This window comes from Bos indicus x Bos taurus, chromosome 25, assembly GCF_003369695.1.
Source record: "Bos indicus x Bos taurus breed Angus x Brahman F1 hybrid chromosome 25, Bos_hybrid_MaternalHap_v2.0, whole genome shotgun sequence".
NCBI classification, from domain to species: Eukaryota; Metazoa; Chordata; class Mammalia; order Artiodactyla; family Bovidae; genus Bos; species Bos indicus x Bos taurus.
The window spans coordinates 6944091-6966056 of record NC_040100.1 but is presented as its reverse complement, the minus strand read 5'-3'; the positions used below and the strand labels follow the sequence as shown (position 1 = coordinate 6966056).

The following is a 21966-nucleotide window of genomic DNA, read 5'->3' as shown; positions in this document are numbered from 1 at the left end:
GGTCTCCCGCATTGCAGGTGGATTCTTTACCAGCTGAGCCACAAGAGAAGCCCAAGAATACTGGAGTGGGTAGCCTATCCCTTCTCCAGCGGATCTTCCCAACCCAGGGATTGAGAACCAGGGTCTCTTTTACCAACTGAGCTATGAGGGAAGCCCATGGAGTTGGACAAATTTGAGAGATACCTGTAATGGGCCAATCAATTGAAGTTGTGAACTCATCTAAGTAGAGGAGGAAGAAGAATCAAAGATGAGTCTGAAGGATTAGTGGTGCCATTTGTATAAATGGAAAAATAGAAGAGGTGAGATTCTTCTTCATAGGTACGATTGGTGTTTGTATTGTTATCTGGCAATGCCCATGCTGACACCTCCCTGAGCCTTCCCTCATCTGGTTGTAGAAGCAGTTCCTGCAGTGGGTAGAAGGGGGGCCCAGATGGCCCCTGAAGCCTTTCATTTCTGAGTCTGTGATCTGTCTTTCTCCCTCTCATGATGATGCTCCCTGCAACCATTTTTGGCTCATTCTGTAAGTAATCATTGTTCTCTGATGATGTCATTTGGAGTCATCTCGGGTTTTTTTTAACTTCTTCTTTTTTTAACTAAGCAATTAGGACCTTATCGTGTGCTGTTCCTAAGAGTCCTGAATACTTTGTGTGGTAGATGTTTGCCATTCTTTTTCACTTCACTGGCTCTAAACCCCTTTCCTAGGGTTTGGGAATCCTCACATGATGATACCAGGGGGAAGTAGCACAACCTCGAAGTGTAGCATTTGAATCTGCTTTTTGTGCCCACAGCATGGGCCTGTCTGCTGGACTCAGCTAGTCCATCCACCAACCTGGACTTTGATCCAGGAGGGAATGAGGTGGGGATGGGGTAATGAGGACAGGTAAGGGTCCTGAATATTTTGAATTCTGAATTCAAAGTATTGAATTTGAATTCTGAAGGGTCTTGAATACCTCTGAATTCTGGCAGAGGGTCAGAAGACAAAGCCTAGGGCGCAGGTGGAGTGGCACCAATGGCAGCGTCCTGTGCTAGCAAGGTCTACCCTGTAGGCATCCCATGATCTGTGATGTGGGCCACTGTCTCTAGCATGAGACCTTCTGCTGGTTCTCTGGCCCTCCTGACAGTTCCTTGAGCTCCCCAGTTTCCTTTTGTGTTTCATTTAGCCAGGGTTGGTTTCAGTCCCCAGTAACTCAGGACTCTGACTGGTAAACTTGGTAATCAGGTTGTACCGTCCGTTGGCCACACATGCGAGTTGGCCCCACCTGTTCAGCTGGTTTGGAAGCGCCTCGTGGGATGGTGTCTTACTCATCTTTTATTTCCTTACAGCACCTCTCACGGTGCTTGGTGATTGACTTCAGTTATGACTGGTGTGCATGGTTACCTCATCTAGATTTTTTTAAATTTTAGCTTATTCATTTATTTTTGTCTGTGCTGGAGCTTTCTCTAGTTGTGGTGCACACTGCAGTGGCTTCTCTTGTTATGGCTTCAGTAGTTGTGGCTCAGAGACTCTAGAGCTCGTGCTCAGTAATTTTGGTGCTCGGGCTGTTGTCTCGAAGCCCATGGGATCTTCCCAGATCAGGAATCTAACCTGCACTGGCAGCTGGTGGCCTCTTAACTACCGGACCACTAGGGAAGTCCTAGATATTGAAATCTTACTTCTCACCCCAAATATGCTAAATTCTAATTTCTAAATAGTAGTACCTATCCAATATCTATTATTCCTGCTGGAGGACAAGCTGTCTTCATTTTGTTTTTCTTGTAAAAATAGCTGATTTGACTGCACCGGGTCTTTGTTATGGCAGGCAGTATTTTTAGTTGGGCCAGGTGAGATCTAGTTCCTTAACCTGAGGCGGAACCTCGGTTCCGCTCCATGCGTTAGGAGTATGGAGTCTTAGCCGCTGGACCACCAGGGCTTCATTATCTGTTTCTCCTGTGCTGAGCACAGGGCCTGGCACACAGCAGGTGCCGCCATTGGCTGAATAAACGTACTGGATTCCCCGACTGGAAAGTTCCACTGTCATCTCAAACTTCCTTTGCCAAAAATGAGGACCTTCCTTCTCCCTTCCCCTGAAACCATCCCATATCTTGGTTTCCCAGCTACCTTTTTCTCAGTTTGCAGACTCTAAGCCTTGGACATGAAGGGTAACAAAAAGCATGGCTGTTCAAGGGACAAAGATCAGACTGCTTGGTTAGACTAAGAGAATGTGTATGAAAAAGGGGGATCCACTGGCTAGGTTATCAGAGGAGGGAGACAGCAGTCTGGAAACCACCCTGGTGACTTGGGACTTCATTCTCCGGTGACTTGAACCTGCCTTGCTACTATTTATTTTTCTTCGTGATTTTGTTCGCATTGTTTTCTGGAATGCCCTGCCATGGCCTCCCGACAGACCCAAATCCCTCTTATCCATCCTGTAAGTCTGAACCAAGCAGCCAGTCCTGATGACCCTTGGCACTCCAGTCTGGACCCCAGTGACTATTTCTACAATGTTCCTTTCAACCATTTTTGCAGTGACTTCCCAGGTGGCACAGTTGAAAGAAGCTACCTGCCAATGCAGGAGATGCAGGAGACTCAGCTTCCATCTCTGGATTGGGAAGATCCCCCGGAGTAGGAAATGGCAACTCGCTCCAGTATTCTTGCCTGAAAAATTCCACGGACAGAGGAGCCTGGTGGGTTACAGTCCATGGGGTTGCAAAGAATCAGACATGACGAGTGACTGAGCACACAGTCCACCCACAGCATTTCAGCTTTTTGGTGTCTATTCTCTGTAGAAGCAGGCAGACCTTATTTTATTATGCTTTGTTTTATTGTGCTTCACAGATACTGAGTTTTGTTTTTTTTTTTTTTAACGAGTTGAAGGTTTTTAGCAACCCCAGATTGAACAAGCCTATTAACACTATTTTTCCAACAATATTTGCTCACTTTGCATCTCTGTGTCACATTTTCCTAATTCTTGCAAAATTTAAAACTCTGAAATTGCTATGATCTTTGTTATGGCGACCTGCGATCAGTGACCTGTGACATTACTGTTGTAACTATAGATGCAGTGGGAAAAGCAAGAGAACTAGAAGTGGAGCCTGAAGATGTGACTGAATTGCTGCAATCTCGAGATAAAACTAATGGATGAAGAGTCTTTTATTCCAGGTGAGCAAAGAAAATAGTTTCTTGAGATAGAATTTACTCCTGGTGCTGTTGCTGTGAAGAAGGCTGAAGTGACGAGAAAGTAGTGAGAGCATTACATAAACTTAGTTGATAAAGTTATGGCAAGGTTAGAGGGCATTGCCTCTCATTTTGAAAGAAGTTCTGCTATAAGTAAAGTGCTATCAAACGGCACTGCATGCTATGGAGAAATCGTGAAGGGAAGAGAGAGTCAATGCAGTTGATCATTGTTGTCCTATTTTAAGAAATTGTCATAGCCGTCACAGCCTTTAGCAACCACCACCCTGACTAGTTAGCACCCATGAACATCAAGGCAAGACCTTCCACCAGCAAAGAGATTAAAATTATGATGGTTAGTATTTCTTAGCAATAAAGTCCATACATGTGTCTTATTTATTTTGAGGTAGAATTGGTGTGCAACATTATATTAGTTTCAAGTGTACGACCTAATAATTTGATATTGGCACTCACTGCAGAGGACCCCACAATAAGTCTAGTTAATGCCCCACCACCATAAAATTGACCCCCTTAAATCTTTTTCCCCTCCGAATTCCTTCCCCTCTCATAAACAGATAATCTATTCTGTATCTGTGAGTGCTGTCTTGTTTTCTTTCCTTTCATTTATTCTTGGTTTTGTTTTTTAGATCCCACAAACAAGGAAACCATACAGTGTTAGCCTTTCTCTGACTTACTTTACGTAGCAGAATACCCTCAACTTCCTGCCATCCGTGTTGTCACAGACAGCAAGATGTCCTTTATTATGTAAAGTCCATGCATTTTTTTAGACATAATGTTATTGCACACCTAATAGGCTTCAGCACAGTATAAATATAACTTTTACATGCACTGGGAAACCAGAAAAATCTGTGTGACTCACTTTATTTCGAGATTCTGGAACCAAAGGTGAGTCTCTCCAAGGTATGCCTGTACTTGATAATAAGAAACATCACTTTATGCTCAGTTTTAAAAGTGCTTTGCACACAAAAAAAGTGCTTCATAGCCCCCAGTATACAGACACGTTTAAAGAAAAACGTGTTAAATTTATTGGAGTTCAAACTTGGCAAGATGATGGTGGAAGCCACAGTTGCTTTGCTTCAGAAACTTTCCACTGGAGTCAAAGCGCCCTCTGGTGGCCAGGGGACAAAAGGCTGCATTCAGGACGCTGGTGTTCAAGCTGGAAAGGCACAGGTGTGCAGGCGGGATGTCCTAGTGATGGACACATGAGGGCAGCACCCTTGACCCTGGCTGCGTTTGAGCCCTCCTGTATGTTCAGGGTGACCTGGGCTCACCGATGTCACAGAGAGGGCGGTACAGTGTAATGCCTGGTAGCCTGGGGCGAGTGATTCAACTTCTGTGTCTCTACAGAAGTGCCTGCTACAGTTAGCACAAGGAAACTCATTTGAGGAACCGCCTTTAAAAAATGATTTGGAAAACAGATGGTGTCTCCTTGACGAGTTTCCCTCTGATAGAGTCCTTTTACTATTGAGGGATTTATAGAATCCATAGCCATTGCCTATACGAGGGCAGACAAAATTTCCACTGGGTGAGATGAACAGGAAATCGGCATTTTTACGATGGAGGCAGGGCAGGTCTTGTGGGGTTTTCATCCCTAGAAATAAAGAAAGGGTGGATTGGAAGAGCCACGGAGGGGGCCCAGGTGAAGCCAAGGAGGGCTGGCTTTGCACTCTGAGGCTGCATCCCGGTCTTTGTCCTCAAAATATCCAAGAAGAGCAAAAGGGGCTGTTAACTGGGGCACTTCCTGGAGCGAACTCCCTCGGTGGTGAAGAGGTCCTTTCTGAAGGACTCTTTTCTTCTGAGCCTTCTCAGCGTGTACGGACAGTGTTTGAACTACATCCTGCAGAATTAAGGCTACAATGTGTCCTGCTTTTGAAAGCAGCATCTTGTGCAGAAAAAGGAGGCTCTTGTGGTTTCTAAGCAGATCTGTTTCAGATGGGTAACTCCTCAACAACTAGCCTAGCACCTGATATCGGTCATCTTTTCAGGGTATAAAGAGGACAAAAGATAAATCTGGATGCTGGTGCCCTGAATTCTTGGACTTTTGCCTTCATGAGAGCAGCTACCCGCTGTGAGCCTAAAGCAGGATCTGTCTAGGAGGCAGGAAGTAGGAGGGATGCCTTGGCACCAGCTGAAGTTTTGGGCACAGGTCTCATTATAGAAGTATCTTGTTAACTAAATGACGCCACGTCTAGGCTTTGTGTCTGTGGTCTAAGCCAGCTCGGAAGAGGCTAAGTAACCTCTATGGCCTTTCCTCCTCACTAGTTCTGCAGTCATATCTTGGCCCTTCCAGGCTTGTCAATTGCACGGTGAGAATAGGAAAGGAAAGATGGAGAAGCCACTGAGGTTAAAAGAGAGCATCTCTCATCCAAAACAGAGTAGGGACTTCCCTGGCGGTCCAACTGGTTAAGAATCTGCCTTTCAATGCAGGGGGTACGTGTTCGATCCTTGGTCAGGGAACTAAGATCCTCTATATCGTGGGGTTCCTGAGCCAGCCCACTCTAGAGCCCATGTGCCACAACTAAGACCGTACGTGCTAAGTCGCTTCAGTCGTGTCCGACTCTTTGCGACCCCATGGACTATAACCCGCCGGGCTCCTCTGTCCATGGGATTCTCCAGGCAAGAATAGCGGAGTGGGTTGTCATCCCCTCCTCCAGGGGAGTCTTCCTGACCCAGGGGTCAAAACCACGTCTCTTATGTCTCCCGCATTGGCAGATGGTTTCTTTTACCACTAGAGCCACCTGGGAAGTCCCAACTAAGACCCAATGGAGCCAAATAAATGACAAAATAAATTTTAAGGGCTTCCCTGGTGGCCCAGTGGTTAAGAATCTGCTTTGCAGTACAGGGGACACCGGTTTGATCCCTGGTCCGGGAAGATCCCGCATGCCTTGCGGTGAGTATGCCCATGTGCCACAACTACTAAGTGAGGGCCTAGAGCCTGTGCTATGCAAGTAGAGAGTAGCCCCCGCTCACCACGACTAGAGAAGGCCCAAGCTCAGCAACGAGGCCCCAGCATAGCCAGAAATAATAAACTTATTATTAACAAATTTTAATAAAAAAAAATAAAGCTGAGAGTAGGTTTGGGGAGCTGCTCACCCTTGGCCTCTTTCTTCTGGGTCTTGCCCTGATTCCCACTGGCTTTTTAAGGAGAAAAGAAGACTTCCCCCTCCAGGCTTGATTCCACTGTGGGGCCCCTCTTACTGCAACAGCCTCATGGGAGACAAGACAGCCTGAAATGTAAAGAGAGGAATCCACAAGGAGATGTGACAACCATATCTCCTCGGAACATCCTGGTACATCATGTTGGAGACACCCAAGGATGCCCCTGGACTGACCCTTGGGAGGGAAACAGGAATGGCACGGGTAGTAAGAAAGCCTTAGTACATGCTGAATGATTGAGGAGGGAGGCGATGAATGAAGACTCTTTCTGGATTTACTCTCCAGAACATTATAATCAAAGTTTGCTCCAAGGCAGGCTAACATAATTTTAGGGAAAATTATAATGTGAAGCTTCTTTTAGTTCAAGATCTGAAGTCTATCTTTTTATTTTTTATTTTTTTAATTTGGCTGTGCCACGTTTTGGTTGCGGCATGCAGGATCTTTTTAGTTTCAACAGGCAAATTTAGCTGTGGCACGTGGGATCTAGTTCCCCGACCAGGGATCGAACCCAGGCCCCTCGAATTGGGAGCTCGGAGTCTTAGCCACTGGACCACCAGGGAAGTCCTAAAGTCTGTCTTTATTCATGGCGGTGCACTTAGTTAGGAGAGTTGTGAAGGCTTTTTTAAGCTTCAGAAAAGGTAAGATTCATACCAGGCAAAATGGTCACTTTAAATTGTTTTGTATACCATTTGAAGATGTTTGTGTGACCAGAATCACATACTTGTGGGATTGGGAGGTTCTTAAGAGACACTTAATCCCATTGCTAGGAAGTTATCTTATGGATATGGGAGCACACATCCAGGGGGATGAAGGTACAAGGATGTCCATCTCTGCATTCTTGGTAACAGCAATGACATATTTTTTAAGCCAGGAAACAAAATGTCAATCAACAATCCACTTCTACCCTTTCAAACTGTTCAAATGTCTTAGTATGAGAAGGAATTCCTTATCATTAAAAAAAAAACTCACCTCCTCTACCCTGACTGCTGAATGATGCCCACCAGCAGGTCATCTTGGCTGTCCTTGAACACTTCCAGTGATGGAAAGCTCACTACTGCTTAACTACCAGACAATATTTTGACCAACAGCCCTGGGACAAGAATGGGTTCCTATTAAGACATGATCCAAGTTTCCCGGGGGCTGGGCCTATCAGTCCCATCTTTAGGGCTCTGGAGCTGGAGAGCACCTGATTTGAGAGCTAGTTCTTGGTATTTTTTCCATTTAAAAATTCCTGTGGAATATATAAATGGAAAATAATTGGGGGAAGAAGGTCCCGTGGCAAGAGCCTTCAAGATACTGGAAGAAGACAATAAAGGACTGTTCAGGATAACATTTTAAGGAGGATATTAACAATCTATGTAACAAAAGAGCCTCCGTTCAAAGAACCTGACATGTCGATGGGGGTGGGGAGGATAACATACACACCCCAAATTAAAGAGCGTACATGCAAGCACCATTACACACCAGGAAAAAGGAAGGTGAGTACTTGCCAAGTAGAGAGCGACGATGTTGACTGGATCCACTGGGAATCCAGGGTGGAGGAAATGGATTTGGTTTGTGTTTTGAGAAATGGAGAGTGGGGTAGGTACGGGGAGGATGAGAACATTTGGTGGGGAAAGAAATGAACAGAATGGGAAGTGACAGGGACAGTGAAAAGGGGTGTCTGGGTGGGTGGCAGGTGTCTGGGGAACCCTCTTTCCTTTTTTTTTTGGCCATGCCAGGCGGCATGTGGGATCTTCCCCAGCCAGAGATGGAACCCACGCCCCCTGCAGTGGAAGCACAGAGTCTTAACCACTGGACCACCGAGGAAGTCCCTCTTTTCTTTTCAAGGATGAGGCCCAAAGGGAGAAGCCCATCCTACACAATGTGTCCCCCCGGGGGTCTTCTTGCAGGGTCCGGTGGCCAGCCCTGCAGATTCACCCACGGCAGGTCGGTGTGCCTTGCCCCTTGCGGGTGTGTGTTTCATAAAGATCCCAGCTCATCAAGTCTGTAAACTGATAGGGTCTGGATTTTGTGCTGTGTGAAACAAGGAAAGTCATGGCCAAGGACTATTTTGGAATATTCTTTTTATTTATTTATTATTAATTTTTAAAAAACATTTTTTTTTACTTGCTTCTATATCAAAAGTGAAAAAGCAATTTCAAGAGCCATGGACCCCACACGTGGGGGTACTGAGTGTGGCTGTCACTGTCCAGTGCATCAAGAAAAAAGAAAAACAAAACAAAACATACACACAAAGAAGGGAGAGTTTTCGCTGAAGGGCACAGCGGGGTGATTAGGGTTCTATTAGGTTACATTCATTCGGCATCTCTGTGCAATTCTTCAGTAAATCGGTCCTCTCTCTGTACCCCCTCAGCTAGCTGGCTGTCAGAAAGATTATCTGCCGGAGGTAATTGAGCCCGAGCTCGCCGTCTCTCTCATTCTCTCTCTCTCTCTCTCTCTCACGCGTCCACCGCTCACACACAGCAGCCGGAAATGACACATTGAAATGAGTCACCAGTGCGGCTGTGAGTCACCCTGTAATTGGGGAAAGTTCTGTCCTGCTAGGTCGTGGAGCCCCTTGCACTCCCGCTCCTAAATATACTGGAAAATTTTGAAACCACTCCGTCTCCCTTCACCCACCACATCCTTTCGGTCCCTAAAAGTGAGCCGAAGTTGGATGGTCCTGCCAGGGACGCGGCTCCATCGGGTGGAAAATCGAGGAAAGGAGAGGCGCGGGGGCGCTGGGCCTCCGCCAGGTGGCAGTGTGGGCCCCGGGAGGCTTGCCACCTGGTGGAGGGGAGGGACAGTCAAGAGGCCTCTCCTGAGATGCGGCGACACAGACCCCCCAAAGGGAACACGGTGAACAAGGCTAAATAATCTGTTTTCTCAGTAGACCTTTCTTTCTCCCAAGCACACAAGGACAAGGATGTGATAAATATTCAGGCACACCCCTGGCATCTCACCCTCCCCACCAGGAGATGGGAGCCAAAGAACCAGGCACACACCTTGTCTCTCCTTGCGTTTCTGCAACATAAAGTTTGTGGGAAGCAGAAACCTGCTTCTCTGAGTAAACAAGTCATCTACACTCTAAAATAATATATACACACTGTTTCCTGGGGAGGGAGCAGCCAGGCCTGGGTGGGTCTCAAACCTCGGAGCTGGGGACAGATGGACCTTGGCATGAAAGGGTGTTTCTCGCCTTGGCCTTCTCGGGCCTGCTGCCAGCCTTCTCAGCAGTGGCAGACAGTGCAAGAATGACAGCAACGTGACCGGAACACACATTTCTAGTGAACACACAAAAGCTCCTTCATGTAGGCCTTGTGGTGCCATCCTACCAGGGCCTCGGTGGGATCCAGGACCCAAAACCGAACCAGGCAGAACGATGGGCAGAAGCAGCTGGGCCAGCAGTCCTGGGAGTCCTACAGTCCAGTTGGGAGGCCGGCTGGGTGTTATGCCTCCCAGTCTTTCCCAGGGTCTCCATTGGAGGGTTTAACTCAAAGGTCCTCTTTGCCCCTCCTGAGAGAGCCCAAAGTTAGGTCTAAGAGGCAGATTCAAAAGAATTTACCATGGAAAAATAAATAAATAAACATCTTCTCTTTTTCCAGAAAAATGAATTAATAAAAATTCTTTGCTCCGGACTTTCTTCCTCTTGGACATCTCCATTCTGTCCCAGATGAGGGCTGCCTTCCCCATGGTCAGGGTTCCATCACTTGGCCCATGAACAGGACAGTTCCTGAGGACGGAAGCATCACAGGAGATGAGAAGTGGGGGGAGGCGGGGGACAGCTCACCCAGCTCGGTGTTTATGGATGAACTGAGATAATGGGGACAAGAGTGAGTGTTCAGAGGCACAGCTGCTCTAGTGACTAAGCTGGAACTGAGGGACAGACGAGCACCCTGTCTGGAGAAAGAGCACTCCCCTCCAAGAAGTGGAAGGGGAACACAGCCGTGATTCACTGCCTGGAGTCCTCTTGGGGGAAGTGGGGGCGTCTACACCTGCCTGGATGGTACCCGAGTCCAGGAGAATGGGGAGGGGGCGCCGAGAGTGGCGGGGTCTCTCAGGTCCCCGCTCACCTGTGGGATTGTGCCGCACCACGAAGAGGAAGGGTCTGTCCATGATGATCTCCTCGGGGGCCATTCGGGCTGAGACTACAAGGGCTGGAAGAGACAGGACAGAATCTTAGAGCAGAAGGTGTGGGCGCTGGCGCCTGCATCGATCACAAGTGAGCCAGTAACACCAGCGCTGGGGGTTGGGGGGTGGTTTGGGAGGCTCTGTTGTTTCCTGGTGGTGTGTGCTCAGTCATATCCGACTCTTTGTGACCCCATGGGCTGTAGCCCAGCAGGCTTCTGTTTCCATGGGATTTTCCAGGCAAGAAGACTGAAGTGGGTTGCCATTTTCTACTCCAGGGGATCTTCCCAATCCAGGGATTGAACTTGCGTCTCCTGCATTGGCAGGCGGGTTCTTTACCACAGTGCCACCTGGGAAGCCAAATAATCATAGCAGGGACGTCCCTGGTGGCATAGTGCATAAGAATCTGCTCGCCAACGCAGGGAACATGGGTTTGCTCCCTGGTCCGGGAGCATTCCACAAGCCGCGGAGCAACTGAGCTCATGTGCCACGACTACCGAGCCCGTAATGTGAAGCCAGAAGTGTCAGGATGTCCTCTAAGGCAGTTGGGTAGAGATCTAGCAGCTACTCACTGGAGTAGTGAAAGTGAAAGTCGCTCAGTCATGTCTGACTCTTTGCAACCCCGTGGACTATACAATCCATGGAATTCTCCGGGCCAGAATACTGGAGTGGGTAGCCTTTTCCTTCTTCAGGGGATCTTCCCAACCCAGGGATCAAACCCAGGCCTCCTGCATTGCGGGCGGATTCTTTACCAGCTGAACCACAAGGAAAGCCCACTCACTCAAAGGTGGGTTTATCTAAACTCTTTCAAGCATTTCGGAGGCAAGCGCCTTTAAGTCGACTGGCCACTCTGAGAGCAAGCCAGGACCTCCCATTCAGGGGGACTTCAGAGCCAGTGGGGAGGGAAAGGGGTCCTGGGGAAAGCAGGCCCATTTTCTAGTGGGATCAGGTAATGGTAATGCTCTCCACACAGGAAGCCCTGTTCTACCAGGAAAATCCCATGGAATTGCCTGGAAAATCCCATGGACGGAAGAGCCTGGTAGGCTGCAGACCATGGGGTTGCTGAGAGTCAGAAACAACTGAGCGACTTCATTTTCACTCTTCACTTTCATGCATTGGAAAAGGCAATGGCAACCCACTCCAGTGGTCTTGCCTGGAGAGTCCCAGGGACGGCGGAGCCTGGTGGGCTGCCGTCTATGGGGTCGCACAGAGTTGGACACGACTGAAGCGACTTAACAGCAGCAGCAGTGGGGTCTTTCCAGTGCACCCCGGGTGTGGGTACCAGATCATGGCCCCTCATGGAAGCCTGGGGCTGAGACTCGCCAGGCCTCACCTGAGCCTGACTCACCTGTGGAGGAGGACGCCAGCGTGCCGCTCTCATTCACCTCAATCTTCACCTTCTGCAGCGCCTGCGACACGTACAGAAACTCTTGATCTGAAATGGAGGTGGACCCCAGGGCGCATTAGCCTTGGTCCTCGGGGGTGAGGGGGGAAGCTCCTCTGTCCTCGGGAGACCCCACTGTCCACCAGGGGAAGAAAAGGAAAGGGAAACCTCTTACCTGAAAAACTGGAGAAGTCCGCCTGGCTCGGCCTAAACATGTCGGTCATTCCCAAATTCTCCAGCGGCCTCCTGAGGTCGATTTCGGTCTCCAGGGAGAACCTACACACAGCAGCAGGACATGGCTCCAGCTCAGGCCACCTCTAGCCTTACCGGGTGTCCCTGCCCCCTACACACACAGAGACCAGCAGGAGGGGGACTGATGTGAACGCAGAGGTGGGAGGCTTGTTTTTCTTTCAGGTCTGTTGGCAAGGTCTCTCTTCTTGCTGGGAAGATTCTGATACTAATGAACATTTCTTCTGCAAGCTCCCCACCCCCTCAAACCTGTGACTAATTACTTTCCTCAAATGAGGCAGTGGTTGCAGCACAATTGTGTTCAGTCTGACTGGGGTGGGAGTGGGGAAGGGCAAATTCCCCTGCAAAGGCTAGCTGAACAGAAATCTGGTCTGTAGCTTGTGTTTCTGAGAGTTGAGCTCAAAGAGGACTCCAGCAGCGAGGCTCTGGGGAGCTCGCTCTGCCTCCCACCAGGGCACGACTAATTACCTCCGTTCTTTGAGAGAGAGAGAGGGCGTGCTAACCAACTAAATTGTCCTCTTTCCCTAAGCCTGGCATTATGGCATCTGGAAATGTGGGGTCGGCATAGAGGGAGGCTTCCCCACGATTCTGAGATGGACCTAGCCTCAGCCTCCAGCACCCTCTTCACTTCTGCAGAAGAATTTTAAAAATCTGCTTCATGGCAAGCCAGCTAGAAGCTAGAGTTCAGGCTTGTTTCATCTGCACAAGTGATTCTTTTTGTCTCCATTGTGTGGATGTCGACTTGAAGAGATGGAGGTGGGAGTGAGGGGTGTTCATAAAAGGGTGAGGACCAATGCATTCCCCAGCCCCCCACCTCCCATCATCTCTCCGGCTCTTCCTCTGGCTAGCTTTTGCTGGGTATTCAGGGGGTGGTGGACGTGGCATGGTCTCGAAAAGCTGCCCCCTACCCCCACCCCCGCTGTCCTCCACCGCAAGAGGGAAGATGAGCGGAATCTTAATCAAACCCAGGCCAGAGTGTGCCCCATCCGCACCCACGCAGCAGCTCGCTGCCCTGAAAACGTCAGGAGGTTTGGGAAACTCCACGTGGGGTGGGGGGTGCGTGTGTGGCAACAGCAGGGAGCCAGAGGAGGGGGGAGGGGGCAAGCAGAGGGGACTAGAGCAAGGGATGGCTTACTTGGGCAGAACCAGGAGGCGGGTCAGCCTGGTCATATTCCCTTTCCACTGGCTGATGAGCTCAGCATCCAGAATGCTGGTGAGGGCAGAGAGCGGCACCTCCTTCTCATAGGGGGCAGCAATGAGCATGCTGAGAGTGTTCCCGTGGTAGGGCAATTCCAGGATGTCGTAGTAACGGCCGTCGGGGGTGGTAAACTCAGCTGGGAAAGACATCAAGATGGAGCATTGGCAATAACTCCAGCTCCTGTTGATTCTAACCCAGCACTGGCTTTCCCACTAGTCCTCCCGGCCCCTCCATCCTCTCTGGAAGCCAGCTCTCCATCCTGGCTTTTGAGGCTCCCCACGCACCCACCACCACCACCAGCACTCTCCTGTTCAGTGTTTTTATTTCCACTTGGCTTCTCTTCTGCCCGTTCAGTGTCTTCTGGGCGTTCTGTCTCTGGTTGGCCTTCTTTACCTTCACACCCTTCTCCCCAATCTCCAGCTATTAATGCATTCCGATCCCCACCTCCTGAATCTCAGCCTTCACATAGCTCTTCCCCAGGGGGATCTGGGAAGCCCAGGTTATCACACCAGAACCACATGAAGATGAGAGACTGTATCAAGTGGTCAAGTGGGATCCTAAGGTAATTTCTGGATTTCAGCTTCATCTTGCACAAGATACAGCTACTTTCTGCTGCTCCGATAATCCCCGTGTCTCCTACTTGGGGAGTGTTTGTTGCAGCTGGGGTGTGTTCTAGGGTTTCTCCTCCCTTGGAGTGGACCACCCCAGGGATGAGGTTCAGTCATTGTGGGACCTGGAGAAGGGAGAGTCTTGCACTTACTGTAGTTGAACTTGTTGGTCTGAGCCATCATGGGCACAGAGATGGTGCTGCCATCGGACTTGTGGAAGAGGCGGTGGTGGGTGTTTGACTCTGGGAAGGGCATCTTCCACTGGCCGTTGAAGTAGAGGGCATTTACCAGGACCAGGCGTGTCAGCTGGTCCACAGCCCCTTCACCAAGTAAGTCGCTGATCATGCCTATGGGAAATCCAGGTGATCAGGAGGCTGGATATTGTTTTAATCTTTTTAGATGGTTCCCTTGAGCTCCCAGTCCTCAAATGGACATGTGTCAGAAGGGATCCCATCAGAAGATGGACTGGGTAAGGTTTAGTGAACCAGTCTAGCTGCTGTCAACCCGTTCCATCTTCCTAAGTGTCTCAGAAAGCCTTCCAGCTCACCACACTGCCTTGGTCCTGGGATCCTGTCTAGGATCAGACCTGGAAATGTAAGTCTCCCCTTACTTTGTTCCCTAAGCTGTAATCTTGAAGGGCTGTGTTTGCCTCCTGCCATGGGTTATTACTGTTCTTATAACATCTCACAGTACTTTTTAGGGATGCCTTTAGAGGTGGTTCAGAGGGCAAGTCTAATTATGGAAAAAACAAGATGCTTTGATTCTTAAGGCACTTGACCTTCTGTCCACAGAGCAGAAGGTGCTGGAAGGGAGGGGTCAGGACGCTTGAGACTTGAACCCCCGTCTCTGCAGGCCCTGGGACCGCCCGCCTTTCTCTGCCTGCTCACCTTTTGTGTGTCTTTTCACCCAGTCGTTGACGATGAACCTGGCTCTCTCCACTTCAGAGAAGTCAACCTGCTTGACCGTGGTACGGAACAGCCTGAAGAAGTTGGGCATGAAACCATGGACCAGCTCTAGGTCCCGCTGCACGAAGATGGCATCGGCTGTGCTGATCTCATCCTTGTTCCACGGGCCCATGAGCTCCTTGTACAGTCGGTGGAAGGCAGGGGCCATGCCCTTCTCTGGGCCAAAACAGGGAGGGAAAGACACATTAAGCTCCTCTTGAACCCAGGGCTCCCAGCAGGGCCGACTTCCCCCAAACCTGCCCACATGGACGAACTCTTCTGCTCCCCCAAGGGTCTCTGAAGGGAGATTTTATTCCAAATCTTAACCTCTCCTGCATCTCCCTCTTTTCCTCAAAAATCGCGGGTCCTAACCCTTGCTTTGGCTTAGAATATTTTTATCTGTTTTTAAGTTATAAACCCTAACCTTCTTCTTTTAATAACAATAATAGTTATGCTAGGTAGGCCTTTCACATGCATCATTTTGGATTTAATCCTTACAACAGCCCCATGTGGTAGATACTCTGTTCCCCTTTTGCAGATGAGAAAACTGAGGTTCAGAGGGGTTAAGATCACAAAGTGCAGGAGTAGTGAGGCAGGGCCATTTTACACCAGATCCACTGGCTCATGTACCTTGTGACTGGCCAAGAGCCAAGTGACATGAGATGTGGTGGGAAGGAGATGCAGTGGTCCATCCCTGTGGGCTGGCAGGACAGGGGTTGGCTCACTAAGCCGGGGTCAGCCCTCCCTCTGCTTCTGGTTAGCTACACCCCTGTCCTGGGAAGAGTCCCTGAGTGCCCGCCTCCCTCTCTGCCCCGTCGTCTCTCACCTTCAATCTTGAATTGCATTGCCTCTTGGATCTGCTGGCGGGTTTCTCCTCCTGTGGTCAGCTGCAGCATGGCCAGGACTGAGGCCACCCCATAGGGTGAGAAAACCACGTTGCGGTCCTTGGAGGCCCGCACCACCTGCTGAAACACCTTCACTCCAAAGTCTGTGGCCAGGCTGGCCGCCGCAGACTGGGGCTGGTAGGAGGCAGACCCTTCACCAAAGATGAGGGCCAGGCCCAGGGCGAGGCAGGCAAAGACCGGAGACATCCGCATCCTGGAACCAGTGGGAAAAGATTGGATGAGGTGGATAGTTCTGAAAGGACAGAGAGGGAGTAGGGGTGATGGCAGCCCAGCCACGGCCAGGCTCCCATGTTTGTCGCTGGCATGTAACGTGAACAAGCGGGCAAGATAGAAACCGCGGTGGGTTCAGATCCTGAGCCTTTCCCCCTCTGTCTCAGCCCTGGGGAATCTTGAGTGCGTTTTCACCTGTGGCAATCTGGAGCCCGGTGGCATCTCCCTTCCCTTCCAGGAGGCTGAAAGGCTAAATTATAATAGCATCTGTGATTTACACGATGCTTCCTAATTCTTTTATAATGCTTTCACAATTGTTGTTTTATTCAAGTTAACAGGCGTGAAAAACCCCTTTCTTGAGCTGGGAAGGGGGGAATGTCTTCCATGGAGAGGGTCCTAGAGAGGCGAGGCCCGTGCTTCTGGGTGGTGGGATTGTTGGGGTGTCCTGACCATCTTCCCCGCTCCCCTGTGATCACCGCTGTAACGGGGGTCAACTCAGGGCTGCAGGTCTCCGGGCCGAGGGAAGAAAGAGGAACACTGGGGACCACGGACAGAAGGGACTCTGCAGACGGGAGCTCTCTGCCTTAGCCGGAGGTACAGAGATGGAGAGGGTTTGCTTTGCTCTTACCTGAATTTCGCAGTGCCTTGGGATGGGCGGTTTGTTCCTGCTGCCGCTGCGGGTGTTGACGGTGGTAGCCCTTCCTCCACTGAAAAGGAGGTGTGGCTCTCTCTGGACGGTGCTCTTTGCCCTTCAACCAGAAGTAGCTCTGCTCCACTGCAGGCTGCTGCCTCCCTTTATACCAGATGTGAGCCGGAAGTCGATTAACTCATGGTTCGACCCCGCCCACTTTTTGGCCCTCTCAGCGTCTCCCTCTGTGGGACTTGCTGAGGCTTCCGTGTGTGTACGTGAGAGAGAGAGAGAGAGAGAGGGCTCTGGAACAATTGAGCCAACCCTAGTGGCCTGGGCCCAGGGCCACCCTTGATCTTGCTGCCCTCGGTCTCAGGACGTTAAGCCAGTTTGACCCCTGGCACCCAGGGTTTACGTTCCCCAGACCTCAGCGTGGGGAGAGTTTACACTTCCTCTTTGTTCTTGGGAGAGTCGGATCAGTGCATAGTTATCAAAGAAGCTCAAGATCCTGCAAATTCCTTGTCCATCAGCCCGCTGCGCTGGTTAAACTGGGAAGAACACCCCACCCTCCTTTTGGCCGTATCCCAGAAGCCAGAGGGCACACAGCGTGCCTTGTTGATTGTCTGGGTTTTGACTGTCTAGGACATGAGGATTCCCTCCTGTCTTTCTCTCTTTTCTGCCAAGTGCCCGCCCGCCGTCGGGTGAGGCACGGCTGACTCCCCCACGTGTCCAGACTCTCCCGGTGCCCCCAGGGCTCTCTTTGTGTCAACAGCTCTGTCTGGCTGGGTTTTGAGGTGTGCTGGGTGGGGTGGTGGCTTACCGGGGCAGAAGGGTAAAGCCTTGGCAGGGGATCGGGAGCTCAGGGTGTAGGTTTCACTTCTCTGAATTGCCTGCTGCGGCTGCGGAGGAATACTGCCTAACCTTTTCCTCCAGACGCAGACGTTGGGAGGGCTGGAGTGGCAAGAGCAGAGATGAGACTAAGAGCGTTCATTCATGGCGGGGTGTGTGGAGTGTGCTGCTAAGGCACTGGAGTTTGGGGTGGAAAAGTGACCCAAGAATTCTACAGATGATGGGTATTGGCTGGAGGCTAGTGAGTAGGATTGGGCTGCTGCGTTTAGGGCTCTGGTGGGGTCAGGCACCCTTGGCTGTGTAGCTGAATGTCATGGACAGGGTGGGGCTGAAAGGGTCCTGGGGACCTCGTGCCCTTGACTTGAGGGTCCACACACTGTCATGCTTTGTGTGGGTGGTGGGATTCAACTGGTGGTATCCATGGAGACAGCCGACAGCAGCATCACAGGAAGCTGAAGTGGGTGGATGTGTCGGGGATGTTTGTGTTGGATTTTTTCAGTAAACAGATACCAAGGGCAACCACAGCTGGAGGGCTTTCCCGCTTTCACTGTGCCCCCGCCTTTGTTTTCTCCGTTGCTCCTGGGATCCAGGTGGGGGTGCGGGTAACAGGGAGAGAAGGGAAACCTCAGCTGGAAAGTTAGGGTCACTGACCTGTTCCCAGCAGACTGTTCATCGGTCACTGCTTCTTGTTTATGTCTTTCTTTCTTCGTCTGGTTCAGAGTCCCTGAGAAAGTGGTTAGCCGCGAGGAGGAAGAGCAGTTACGCCTGCTGTCCCTCGGATGGAGAAAGCAGAAGTCCAGTCCCCCAGCCATCTCCGACTCCCAGAAAGGCCCCAGTGACTTGCCCTCCACCAGGGAGCTGAGAGTCTGGGTTGGGAGTGCCAAGCCCCAGGTTGGAAGAGCAGCGGGTCCAGAGTCTGCGGGACCTGCCCTCCAGGCACCCCGCTGCCTGGCCTCTCCAGTCATTCAGCTGAATCTTATCCCTCCCTCCGTGGGCTACTGTGGCCTCGGCCACAAAGGCCCTGCTGTTTTCTGGGATCACCTGGGCCCTGCCAAGGACGTGACCGCTTCTGTCCCCATCCCTGGACCTGAATGATTCTGAGGTCATTCCAGAAAAGCCATTCTGTCCCTGGGCAGCGCCTGGGATCAGCTCTGTGTCCTGCTGGGGAGAGAAGGAGCACATTTTTACTTTGGAAACAGAAAGGGCTGACTTACTAAGGGGTTGTTTCCCAAACTAGGGAACCCATCTAAGTGTTTGGGTGTGGATTAGAAGCGGAGGCAAAGTCTAGGGCAACTGGGTCCCATGCTGGGTTTTCTGATGGTGTCCTTTCATCTTTCTGAGCAGCTGGGGCCACCATATGATCTCAACTCAGACTTGACTGTGGCCCCTGCCGCTCCTCTCTGTGAAATGGCCTCGTCTCCCCGCACCCACACCCCGGTGTGCCCTGGGGAGACCTTCCCCGCTGCAGGGGCAGCCTGATGGCCCGCTGTCCCAAAGCAGTACATGCGTGAGTGCTCAGTCATGTCTGACTTTTTGTGACCCCATGGACTGGAGCCTGCCAGGCTCCTCTGTCCATGGGATTCTCCAGGCAAGAATACAGGAGTGGGTTGCCATGCCCTCCTCCAGGGGGATCTTCCTGACCCAGGGATCAAACCTGCATCCCCTAACACTCTTGTATTGCAGGCGAATTCTTTACCACTGAGCCACCGGGGAAGCAGGCCCTAAAGTAGACGTCCCAGCAATATCCTCCTTAGAACCTAGCCTGACTCAGGGGATGTCACTTTCTATCCTTTCCCTGATCCCCCCAAGCTAACAGCTGTGACCCCATCACTTCTTTTAAGCCTTGGCTCTTTTGTAAGAGGTCAAAAGTCCCTGCTGTTGAAATAACTGGATCTCTGATTCCCGGAGAATCAGAGATAAGAGGATGAGTTACACGGCTGTGGATTGCTCAGGGAAGTTCCAGTTGTAGCTAACTAGGAAAGCTGTTTCCAACTGCAGGTGGTTCGTGACAAGGCCAGACTCAACGCTTTCTGTTGAGTCTGACTGTCCCCAGGCCTGCCCCCGCCCCTCCCACCCCTGCAGCCCTGGCTCCGTTATTGCCTTGGGTCTCCCCTCCAACTCTTCATCTCCTGCCCTCTGGCTGCCCTCTTGGCTCTCTGCTCTTCCTCTTTCCCCATTTGCTCTCTGAGTCCCAGCCACCCGCCTCTTTTTCACTTTCCCTTTCTCTGCCTCCGAGACTCCCCTGCTCTTACCTCTTCTGCTCACTCCTCCATCCACTGGGGACCCTCATCACCCCCCACCCCACCCCGCGGTGGTCTCCTCTAGTCTCAGCCCCATGAGATCTCTCCCCACTCTCCCACTCTGCTCTCTGTGACTCAGTCCCTCTCTCCCTCGCCCTCGTCCTCGTGTGCAGAATCCCTTTTACAGTCAAAGGCTCTCTCTGCTCCGGGCCTTCCTTGGGGAGAGGAGGGGCCTCCTGCCAGTTACACAGGCTCTCTGGAATGTTGGAGCCGGCCTCCCGATTCTTGGTGATTTCACTGGGAGAGCCGGGGGTGGCAGGAGGCTGGGGTCCTGCTAATTCACAGCGCTATTTCTGGCCTGGTTGCTCTCCAAACATCACAGGGCCCAAAATAGCCTATGTTTGGGCTGGGCTCTCGCCAGCCCTCCTCTCCCTGCTTCGTAAGAGTGAGCAGAGGCCAGGGCTCTGTGTCTGCCTCTTCTTGTTGAAGATCACGGCCCTGGGACAGCCTAGGCCCATCCAGGGTCCCCCCTCACAGTGGCGCCAAGCCTGACTTGCCCCCCTAGTCCGATTCCATGGAGCCCCTCTCCTTTCTGCCTTCTCCAGCCCCCACTTCTCGCCATCCATCTTACATTCCCGAAACAGGAAAATAGGAATGCCTCCGCCATGGGAAGCTTTTCTTCTCCACTTATGTCGCAGAGTCTCAGAGCAGGAGGGCTCTAAGAACCATCTGGTCCGGTCCTTTGAATCTGCAGGGTGATATGTGTGAGGCCACACAGCGACCTCCCATAAACGAGAGAGCAGTAGTACCCACTGACCTGGCCTGGCCAGGGCTCTGACACTTAGCTATTTATGCGTCTTTGGGCAGAACTGAACTTTGCAGGCATCAGGGTTTTTATGTGCAGGTGGGTAGGTAGACAGAAGTTTTTCGTTAGACAGACACCGATTCCCACCCTTCAGGCTTGTTGTGAAGATGAAATGAAATATTGTGTCTGGCATGTTCCAGTCTCTCACTAAGAGGCAGCCGCTCCCAGTTGGGGCAGAAGCATGACAGAAACCCAGACAACTTGAGCTGTTAATTCTTGCCTTAGGCAAGCGCCTGGGTTACATATTTTGACTTCTTTCTGTGATAAGCAGAGTGGATGGAAGGCCTTAGGAAGTGGACTGGCTGGTTACCCAAGAGAAAGGCTGCCAGCCCCTCTGTCCATTTCAGGCCAGATCCCCGATTTCATGTGAGTCCTGACATGCTCTCCACTGACTGATTTTGCAAGCTGTATTATTTTTTAAAAGTGTTTATTTATTTTTGGCTGTTCTGGGTCTTCACTGCTGCGCGGGCTTCTTTTGCTCTACTTGTGACAAAGTAGGGGTACTCTCTGGTTGGGGTGTGCGGGCTTCTCATTGTGGAGGCTTCTCTTGTTGTGGAGCACGGGCTCTAGAGCGCAGGCTTCAGTAGCTGTGGTGCACGGGCTTGTAACATCTGAGACCTTAGTTCTCGGACCAGGGATCGAACCTGTGTCCCCTGCATTGGCAGGCAGATTCTAAACCACTAGGCTGTCAGGGAAAGCCCCCTTTCTCAGTCTTTAGATCCTGGGAAGATTTTCCTCCCTGGGCTGCAGGGTCACATGTGGACCCTACGGATACGTGACCCAAGTCTTGAACACTCCAGCATACCAGGAAGGAGGTGGGCTTGTTTTATCAGCTGGTAAAAGCTAGGCTGAGTTTGGCCTACTTTTCTAGTTTTGGTTCTTTGGCCCCTTCTCTGCCACCCACATCCCCTGTGTCTTGTTGATTCCTCTCTGACACCCCATGACAACTGAACCACTTTTACAGGAATTCCCTCGCGTTTCTGTGCTTGCCCTTCACTTTGCTGTGGCCATCGCCATGCCTCATTTATCCTCGTTTGTCTGGGGGAAGGTCACTGGGGGGCAGTGGTCTCTTGGAAGGGCCTCTTACAATGTGTTCAGCGAGCCCCAGAGACCCTTCCTGGCCCCCAGGGCAAGAAAGCACGTGTTCTCTTGGGAGAAAGAAGCAGAGAGAGTAAATGGGACCCGGTGTAGTCACAGAAGGAAGTCTGGGGCAAATGGTGTGGGTGATTTCTGTGGTAGGTGTCCCGGCAGAGCTCACCAGTGGCAGTCAGAATGAGGTAGCTCAGGCCTGGGAGACCCCACCCCCACCAGGGGCCACCCTAGCCTGATCCCAACCTCCTCCCACTTCTTTCTCCACGTACGCTGAGGTCTAATTCGGATCCACTTCTTTCCTCTTTACCAGAACTCATTCCGCATTCCCCGCATTGCTGAGCCTCTCCTTAGCACTT

General features: G+C 51.1%; 1 protein-coding gene across 1 annotated transcript; it reads right to left on the bottom strand.

The window, feature by feature from the left end:
• Positions 1-8377: 8377 nt before the first annotated feature.
• Positions 8378-17049, bottom strand: SERPINE1 (serpin family E member 1). The gene is made up of 9 exons (XM_027527421.1): positions 16565-17049; positions 15648-15919; positions 14765-14998; positions 14030-14224; positions 13207-13405; positions 11998-12098; positions 11787-11873; positions 10384-10467; positions 8378-10043 (listed from the first exon to the last, which is right to left on the bottom strand). Exons 2-9 carry the CDS (start codon positions 15916-15918, stop codon positions 10006-10008), a joined length of 1209 nt encoding a protein of 402 aa, XP_027383222.1. The 5' UTR covers position 15919; positions 16565-17049; the 3' UTR covers positions 8378-10005.
• Between the last annotated feature and the right edge of the window lie 4917 nt (positions 17050-21966).